This window comes from Anastrepha obliqua, chromosome 2 (assembly GCF_027943255.1).
Source record: "Anastrepha obliqua isolate idAnaObli1 chromosome 2, idAnaObli1_1.0, whole genome shotgun sequence".
NCBI classification, from domain to species: Eukaryota; Metazoa; Arthropoda; class Insecta; order Diptera; family Tephritidae; genus Anastrepha; species Anastrepha obliqua.
Window position 1 is genome coordinate 9,107,273 of NC_072893.1, and position 9,632 is coordinate 9,116,904.

Below are 9,632 nucleotides of genomic sequence, written 5' to 3' on the forward strand. Positions count from 1 at the left end.
CTGAGAACTGGGGCTATGGATCCAAACCTCCTGGTAGAAATTAAGCCTGCAGCAGTTTTAGGATTTATTAACAGCCTAAAACTGTTTGAGTAGGCTACATGGCTGCACAATAGATCTCTTCAGGTCACAGTGCACAAAAAGCCCATCGATAATAAAATAACACGAAAGCTCCATCAGTATCAAATTGGTGAGTCTACACAGCCGGTATACAAAACAAGAAAAGAAATGATCTGCAAAATTTTGCAACAATATTCACAATTTATGTATTGTGCTTAGCTGCACTTAAGTACAAAGACAATTTTATCACTTATAAGCAATCATTTTTTTGTCAAGTAGAACGCACACAAACAAAGGGATCTAATGTCTGAAAGTCCTGCATTGCCTTTCCTGTTATGCTAAGCATAAACTCCATTTCTCGTTGTTTGCTAAGTTCATTTATTTAAAGTCGCATTATCTCCACTTCTTTAACCAAATGGCAAGGCAATCATTTGCATGTGTCTTGTCCTCCACAAAAGGTGCATAAAGACGTTGTTACCTACAAGTTTATGTGTATAAGTATGTATGTAGTAGGTGCTTACGTACTCACATTGATATTAGCGCAGTTCACTGAATGGAATCTTTCCAGCCATTCTCTCTCTCTCTCCCACTCATTCCTTCATTATTATTTGTTATGTAACTTAGACGTGCAATGTAATTTATTAAATTTTCACTGCCTGTAATAATGTATGTGGTCTGCAATTACCAACACATGTGCATATGCAGGCGTCGTAAGTGTATGTAGCGAGACTGCTCGTTGTTTGGTAGCCTTGAATGCAGCAAACAGGATGTAACTTTGCTTATGCTCATACTTATATTTGCATGCGCAGATCTCTATTGCATCGATGTATGTAGGTATGTATGCACAGTCCGGTTCACTTGAATAGAGGTGCTCAGTTTGCCTACATCATTTCCGCATTAAAGCTGTGAAAAGGGATCGTTCTTTCAAGCATTCATTGTATTGGGTCGAAAACTTATTAATTCTAATAAAATGGGAAAGCAGAAAGGTTTAAGAGATCGTGGAGAAGGACAAATCGATATCGTGACCTCAGAGAGACTTTTAAATCATTAAATTGCCAAAAAGATTGATCGAAGTCTATACGCCCTGGAATTTTACATATCTCCAAGGTGCCTCCTATGGTAAGAACTACAAAGGCCGAACTGCGATGGCTTTGACGCCGAAGGAAACCAGCAAAATTCTTAGGATTGCATCAAATTTCGCCCTTCCAACAGCAACAATTAAAGAAATGGCAAATATTGCAGTCAGCAAAACCACTGTTCGAATGGCGATTCTAAAAGCATAAAAAAGTGCGTGTAGCTTAGTAGACACAATAGACGTGAGACTTTCAAGGCAGACAAAGAAAGAGGTTAGGTTAGGTTGATATGGTTGCCCAGGGAATGGGCACACTTGGACGAAGAAAGATTCGTCCTTTGTGATGCCATTATGGAGGGGTGAGGCGGGAGAGAAAGACCGATGGGATACAGGGAGAGGGCGGGGAGAGGTGGTGCTGGGATGGTTAGGAGCGTGCGGATTACGAACGATGACTATGTTTGCGTCGACCGCTTTATGCTGCTGATGAAATTCATCAGATTTTTAATGTCAGCGCCAGCTATATCAGCAGGCGTGGCAAAGAAGTAGGAGCCAAGATGCCTAGAGCAAGGCAGTTAAGGAGAAGGTGTTGAGATGATGCCACCTCATCCTCCATACATCCAGCGCAAGTGATTCCAAGTCTCACAGCATGCATTCCTCGCGCATTGCGTTCTGTGAGAGAACCCACGAGATTAGAGAGCTGATATTTTGTCAGCCTTAGAAGCTCGCCCGAGCGCCTCCGGTCCACACGTGGCCAGAAGGATTTCGCGACCTTACACGTTTGTGTACTTGCCCAGCGCTCGCTGAGTTGGTGCGATGCCCATCTTTCCAGAAGCAGACCGCAGGTAGTCAGGGGGATCCCAATTCTCTCCCTTAGCGGGGAAATCACCTCGCATGTCCCTTGTCTGGCCAGCTCATCTGCCTCACAGTTTCCAGCAATGTCGTAGTGACCAGGAACCCAGATGAGGCTGATGTTAAAGAATTCGGACGCAGTCGAAAGCGAATGCTTGACATTCCTTGACCAATTCCGAATGCACCGTCATAGACCTGAGGGCCCTTATTGCCGTTTGGCTGTCGGAGTAAATATTTACTTGACCGTTAATACGCATTTGACCCGAGAGAGAATGAGGGAAATTTTGCTCTCCATTTTCGCTCGTCCATCGACGCCTAAGAAGTTTCACTTCAAAAATTATTGGGTTGGGAAATAAGTTCATAGCGTTTTTATATTTTGTTTTATTTTACAACGACGTGTTTGCTGTTTGGCAAAGGGTAAATATTGATTCGTTAGAACTCTTTCTGCTCTACAAAACTATGTTAATTGTATTTTTGAGTTATTGAATTTTTTATTGGTTTCGAGGCTTAGAAATGGAATACCCAGGAGGCAAAAATCAACACTTTCGACACCTGCTCTTCTTTGCTTGTCATCGAGGTCAAAAAGCTGCCGAAGCAGCCCGAGATATTTGCGACGAGTATGGAGAAGGTGTCAAGGCAAGTCTATAGCACGGAAATGATTTGCAAAGTTCACAAATGCTCTATGACATACCCTGCAACGGAAGGCCTTCTGAATTCGATGAAGAATGTCTCAAATTACTTTTGAAAAAGAAAGGTCGCCAAAAAAGTCATGAATTGGCGAAAAGAAACGATTCTCGATCACCTTCACTCACGGGAAAAAATGAGAGCCTGGGTGCCTCACGAGCTCACCAAAAAAACGAAGAAAATCGCCTTCAAATTTCTTCTTAGTATCTCGCCCACCATCGAGCAACATGCGGTCATAAACAACTCCCCGAATCGTCAAGGGAAATAAGAAATGGTGGCTCCAGGGGATACGCCGAAGTCGAGAGTCAAGCCGGAATTTCATTCAAAGAAGATCATGATATGTCTTTGGTGGAACTGAGAGGGCATGGCGCACTGGGAAATGCTCGAAAAGAATGCCTCGGTCAACAAAGAGCTCACTACTGCCCAGCTACGCTGCATGAGTGAGGTTATTCGACTGAAAATACCTGATCGACTTGGTCAAACGATACTCCTTCACGACAAAACCAGGCCTCATGTTGCACAATTCGTCAAAGCGGCACTTCAAGAGCACGAATGGGAGGTCCTTCCGTAACCGCCGTATTCTTCGGTTCTTGCACCGGGCGATTATCATCTTTTCCGCTCCCTGTCAAACCATATGAAGGGCGTTGCCATCGGAAACAAAGTGGTCCTCAAAAACAGGCTGAACAACTCCTTTGGCACCAGACCAGGCGATTTTTGGCGAAACGGCATCAACAAATTGTTCAAGAGGTGGCAAGCGGTTGCAAACAGCAACGGCGAATACATAACGAATTAACTTATTCATATAATTATTGATTTTTGTTTAAATAAAAGTCTTCGGCTAAAACGCTACGAACTTATTCCCTAACCAAATACCAAAAAAAACACCTTGGAATAAATTTCGCCATGAACGCCGCTTCGATTTCGCAAGAGACCACATGTCTTCAAGCTCTGTTACAACGATAACGATCCCGGTGCATGGAAAAAAACAGTATTTAGTGACGAAAAAAAGTTCAATCTGAATGGACCGAATAGATACAATTACATGTTCCATGACTTATGAAAGGAGGAAAGGTACTTGAGTCGATATCACAGCCGTGCAGGTGATTTGATGGGGAGCAATGTCGGACTATGACGCATTGGAATTGAAAATTGTAGACTACAAAATGCCGGGGGAAACAGCTATTAAGCTCTGTTGGAATTATCTTCGTGAAACATCCAAGATTCCTGAAACATTTGGACCTATTAATTCGATCTTTAAACAGGATAATTCATCTGTACCCACCTCAACTTCACTTCACTTGGATTGCGTCCCAAAATGTTGAAACTTTAGGATGGTCACCGTATTTCCCTTATCTGAACATTATTGAAAATCGATGGGGATGGCTGGCTCATAAGGTTTATGAGAATAAGCAACAATTTGAAGCCAAAAATGCTTTAATTCGAATCATTAAAATGGCCTGGTCTGAAATTACATTAGGCTTTAAATTATAAACGTAAAAAAAATTTCCTATATTTGCTATTATTTTTTTTATTTGGTTGGATTATTTGGCTTCTATGCCAAGTGAACCTAATAAATTAAGCACAATATTGCAACTGCTGAAGTTTTACTGCTGCGAAATACTGTTAGATAGGCTAATATTTTGATGCATGTTTATTTTCGAGCAAAGCACAGTCTTCACTTGAATTAAAGGGTCCGGCAATCAAAGTGGAGCCAATCAAAAAGGCCATAAATTTAGAATAGAAAATAACTTTTATTCAATTCCAAGTCAAAAATGTGTGCAATTAATACAAAATTAAAAATCGATTTACTTTTGCTCGGTATGACCATCTTTTGTCTTGACTATGGCCTGGAAACGGTCCAGTAATGAATCGCATCTGCCCGAATGTGACTTGCAGGTATTTTGGCCCACTCGCGGAAAATGGCTTTTTCAGCGCCTCGAGACTAGTGAATCTTTTAGTTTGGACTTGGTTCTCCGAAATTGCCCAAAATGAATAATCTATCGGATTCGCGTTTGGTGAATTTTAAAGCCATTTTTAGCCATTCTTGGTTCATTCGAGCTTTATGAGACGGTGCCAAGTCCTGTTGAAACGTCTGGTGAATGGTATGCCACCGAAATGTTTGTCTGTCCACGGCTTCAAATCAACCTTCAGAATACTTTCCTGATAATATTTCGCATTTACCTTGACGCCAGGCTCGATTAAAACGAATGCTGAGCACCCATCTGCCATCTGCGGTTACAGCGGCCTAAACCTTTACTTGTGGCGTGTGCTGTCTCCAAGTGGCCGATCGATGACTCAAATTCTTGTATGAACGGTCGGTCAAATAAAACGTTTTGTTTTGGGAGTTTACGAACTGTTCAATTTGAAATTTTTTCTCGCCAGAAAACACAATGTTCGGAAATTGACCACTCTCTGCCAAACAAAGCATCTCCTTCGCTCCCTCAAGTCTGACTTGTTGCTGCTTTGGTGTGAGATCATGCGCCTTTTGGATTTTGTAAGGCTTGACTTTGAGACCATTTTTCAGTATGCTACGGATGCTATTTCCAGATATTTTCAGGTGGTGATTTCGTCGGTGATTTCGCTCAAGTCGCTTCTTTACTTTTTGAACCATTTCACGTGAAGTTGCTTTCTTTTGATGACCTTCATGATGGCCGCGCATCAGCTGCGTGAGCGGTCTGAAGTTGGTTACACTTCGATTGCCGGACGCCTGCTTTAATAACAATTTTCTTCCATAAAAATGATTGCTTCTATTCAAATGAACCGGGCTGTATGAACGTTAAGCTGCGATAGGTGTGTGTGTTTCTTTATTATCTAAGCAACACATTGTTGTGCCGAAATTTTAGTATTCTGCTATGGTGAAGCAACATACAAACATAATAGCTTTATCACGATGAAGAGTTTACTTCAAATCAGCATAAATAACAGAGCTTCATTATTACTTAGTTTATTAAGTTTAGGCAGCTCTTTTGATTAAAGCCGATGCTAAGGGAATCAAACAAAAACAGTTTATCGCCATTCAGGAAATGCGATGAATTGGAGAAGGCACAAATAATATGGCAAGCTGTGATATCCACTTAGCGAACGGCTGGCCGTAATATGCGTTAAAACCAAGTTCTTTCACATCAGAAGAATGAATCGACGAAAGATGACTTCTACGCGCTACTCGAGAAAACCTATGACCGCTACCCAAAACACGACGTTAAAATTGTTCTCGGGGATTTCAACGCAAAAATTGGGCAAGATGAAGCCTCTCGATCATCCAACAACACAACACCACACTTTGTTAGGTTCCCAGATCACACTGGAGTGGAGGGAAATGAAAGGTAAGTGTGCAAGGATAGGCTATGAGCTGGATCTTCAGCGAGTGGTAGGGGACATAAGCCTTCCTCTAAACGAGTTATACACTGCAATTGGCTTGAGCATAATCGCGCAAACCAATAGAAGGTGGTCTCTGACTACTAACTGCAGGGTATCCAAAGCACTCTAGCCAAAACTGAATCTTAAAAGGACAAAATGTCTGCAACAGATCAACTACGTCTAATCCTCACAGGTGTTATCACGGGTAACCGCACTATTGGCACTTCAGCCAGAAGAATGGGTGTAGCTTACAATGACTTCTGAAAAAGTGAATGAAGAAATTGAGTTGGTACAACACCTTCTCTGTGAATGTCCTGCCACGCACGCTGCAGTCTGGAGCAATTCGTGCTGTGCGAAAACAATACAGGGCGTTGAGAAGTGCATCAGATGCAAATAACGAGAAGAAAAAAGGCGCGAGCGAGAGAAAGTCGAGTAGAGCGCCGCTACTACCCCCAAGTCTTGCAGAAGTGAGAGTGAGAGTTGTATGGCAGCGAATTGCAAAACCACCAAAGCTGCCGGAGCTGATAGCCTGCCTGACGAGCTGTTTAAAGCTGGAGGAGATGAGCTGGCAGGGAGTAGGGAGAGAGGTAGGCACTTATCGGCTTGATATGGCAAGCAGAAAGCATGCCCGACTATAGGAGGCTCAATACTCTTTGCCCTATGCTAAAGAAAGGGGACCCCACGAATTGCGCCATTTATCGAGGGATCAACCTTACCTCCATCGCATATAAAATTCTATCATGATTGCTATGTGATAAACTGAAACCTTACGCCCAACCCCTAATTGGGCCGTACCAGTGCGGTTTCAGACCTGGTCGCTCCTCCGTCAACCAAATATTCACACTGCGGCAAATCCTGGAGAAGGCCCATGACGACCAAGACAGCACGCACCACCCTTTGATAGTCCGATTCGCGACCAACTATATCGCATAATGTCTGAGTGCGGTATCCCTGCTAAGCTGATACGTCTGTGAAGAATAACGTTGTGCAGCACACAAAGCTCCGTCAAGATAGGAAAGGACCTCTCCGAACGTTTTGATACCGTTCGAGGTTTCAGACAAGGCGACCCATTGTCATACGATCTCTTCAACTTGATTATGGAGAGTGTGATTCGTTGGGCGGGGGTAGAATCAAACGGAACTTTTTTCTACATATAAAAGTGTCCAGCTCCTTGCGTATGCTAATGGCATCGGCATCATCGGCCATACCAAGCGGGCAAAAAAAAGAAACGAAGTACCATTTGGGAAACTATATTGCGAGAAATTAAAGATGTGGAAAGCTCTTTTCCCTTTTCCAGAGACGATATAACTAGATGTTTCTTAAACATCATGGGAACCTATAAACGCATCAAAAAAAGAAACAATACATCTGGTGAAGCTCCATCAAACTGGGAATACTTTGACGAAATAGATGAAGTTTTTGGGAGCCGTAGCAGCATTAATGTGCCATTAGAAATGACTGATTATTCTTTCGAAGAAATAACTATAAACCCAACGATTTCTTCTCCGGTTTCTTTAACAACTGAAGACGACTTAACGCCCACAACATCAAGAAAAAGAAAGAGAAATGACGTGATTCAATTTTTGGAGAAAGAATCGGAAAAGGATGGTGAGGTTTTGGATAAGTTGCTTAAACTTGAAAACGAAAAGCTAGAAGTCGAAAAAGAAAAACTTGCTGAACTGAAACAACTTCGTGCCTTATTCGAAGCAATAGGAGAGAAAAACCGTGAATGATCTCTAAATCAATAAAAAATCAGACTGTTTTAATTATAAAATGTTTTTATTATAAGCGCTAAGCTACCAGAGACCTGAAGTCAATAAAAATTTTTGTTTTTTTTTGTGTTTAACAAATTTTGTCTCATTTAAGAAATATAATTTACCATTTCAGCCTGAAAACAACGCTGCCAAGCCATTTCGTTTCTCTTTTGCTTCATCTCTTGCCAGCGATGGAACGCTAACGCCAACTTCTGACTCCTCTTCCTCCAGTTCGATGAAATGGGTGTTATGCTGTTTTTCATTAAAGATAATCAGATTGTGTAGAATCATACACGCCAAAATGATTGTTTTTGGAACATGGGCGAGTTGTGCACCAATAAATTTCTATATTCTAAATTTTTGTTTTAATATTCCGAACGCCTGTTCAACAAAAACTCTATTGGAGCTTAAAATAGTGTTGAACTTACTCTGTTGCGGTGTTAAAAAGCCATTGTCACGGTACGGAACCATTAGAAAGGTTTCCAGTGGATAGGCTGCGTCGCCTAAGAAATTATGACTTGGGGGGAATACTTATTTCGCCGTTAATTATAGCTGTTCGAAGTGGGTTTCTTGCCATACTGAAGCGTCATGACATCGCCCGGGACAACCGACAAAGACGTCCAAAAATTTCATCTCGCTGTCAACAACGGCCTATACAAATTGTTTATTATGTACTTATATATGTATATGTATAGTTTGATAAAATATCTGTATATCTACAAAGTTACCTGTGCAATGATGGAAAACATTACTTTTCTGTTATAGAAACTAATGGCATCGTGTTTCGGCTGTGATATAGGGATGTGTGTCCCATCGATACAACCTAACACGAAAGGAAATATGTTGTAACGACTTTGTGAAAAACCATCCGCGATCTTTTGTTGAGCTGCAGTAGTACTTGGAAATTTTATTAAGGTCGATTTTAAGCGACATATAAGTTTGAGCGATTTAATAAAAGTTCTATACGTAGCGCCCATTCCTACATTAAATCTGTCACTAATTTCTCAAAATGATGTGTTATTCGCAAGCTTCCAAATTGTCAGGTGCAATGCTTTTTCTAGGGAAACTGCAGATGATTCGGTCCACATTGGTTTGAACATTGTTATCAACCTCTAAAATTTTGGTGACCTATTATATATTGTATTTCAAATTCATTTTTACTCATCTTGAAGGTGTTTTTTTTGCATTCGAAAATGGGAATAAAATGTGTCGTCATCCATTAGTGGAACAGATTCGCAAAATTTTTTATTTTCTATCACCTTTCTTTTCGATGCCTTCAGTGTCCTTAAAAAATTATACCGCTTGTTTTTTTGAAGTGAAAACTTCTTTAGAATCGTTGGGAGTGATTTGAGAAAAAGTGAAACGAAAAAAGCGACACTCTTGGCTACGAAGCGTTATATTATATGTTGATATAAACGTAGCGACGAACTAAATAACTTTTAGGCCAGCGCCGACAGCATGGCGCGATAGCCGAGCGGCTAGCAATGTGAGCTTCCGATCCAAAATCCTTGGTTCGAATCACAAGACAAAAATTTTTTTTTATACAGTTATTTTATTTTATTTTATGATATGTTTATGAGGAGCTTTTTTTCATGGCAGAAATACACTCGGTGTTTTGCCATTGCCTGCTGAGGGGTGAGCGCTATTAGAAAAATAGTTTTCCTTAATTTTTGTGTTTTCACCGAGATTCGAACTGACTGTGAATTCTGAATAGTAGTCACGCACCAACCCATTCGGCTACGGCGTTTGTTTAATTTTACTGATGCAAAAATGAGGAAAAATATATGAATAAAGTTTGCTTACTGTTTACACATTTTCCAAAGGTGACGGAGAACCAAAAAAAAAAGTCGATTTTCAAA

General features: G+C 41.1%; 2 protein-coding genes across 3 annotated transcripts; one reads left to right on the top strand and one right to left on the bottom strand.

The window, feature by feature from the left end:
• The first annotated feature begins 5,903 nt into the window (after positions 1-5,903).
• On the top strand, positions 5,904-7,752 carry LOC129237054 (uncharacterized). The gene is made up of 2 exons (XM_054871448.1): positions 5,904-5,985; positions 7,232-7,752. The coding sequence occupies exons 1-2, from the start codon at positions 5,904-5,906 to the stop codon at positions 7,750-7,752; spliced, it is 603 nt and encodes a 200-aa protein (XP_054727423.1).
• A 62-nt stretch (positions 7,753-7,814) lies between these two features.
• LOC129239530 (uncharacterized) lies at positions 7,815-8,837 on the bottom strand. 2 transcript variants are annotated; one of them, XR_008581856.1, is made up of 3 exons: positions 8,502-8,837; positions 8,202-8,424; positions 7,815-8,025 (listed from the first exon to the last, which is right to left on the bottom strand). XR_008581856.1 is itself a non-coding variant. In XM_054875076.1 (2 exons), the coding sequence occupies exons 1-2, from the start codon at positions 8,748-8,750 to the stop codon at positions 8,320-8,322; spliced, it is 354 nt and encodes a 117-aa protein (XP_054731051.1). In that variant the 5' UTR covers positions 8,751-8,837; the 3' UTR covers positions 7,815-8,319. The 2 variants fall into 2 exon arrangements, 1 of the variants encoding a protein (XP_054731051.1); XM_054875076.1 differs by having other exon boundaries at positions 7,815-8,424.
• Between the last annotated feature and the right edge of the window lie 795 nt (positions 8,838-9,632).

Bases quoted from the DNA above. Each gene is read 5' to 3' on its own strand.
- LOC129239530 (XM_054875076.1), bottom strand. From the start codon at position 8,750: ATGGGCGCTACGTATAGAACTTTTATTAAATCGCTCAAACTTATATGT. The intron at 8,425-8,501 runs GTAACTTTGTAG...CAATTTGTATAG, and splicing joins TGTTTTCCATCATTGCACAG to GCCGTTGTTGACAGCGAGAT.
- LOC129237054 (XM_054871448.1), top strand. From the start codon at position 5,904: ATGAAGCCTCTCGATCATCCAACAACACAACACCACACTTTGTTAGGT. The intron at 5,986-7,231 runs GTAAGTGTGCAA...GGCCATACCAAG, and splicing joins GGAGTGGAGGGAAATGAAAG to CGGGCAAAAAAAAGAAACGA.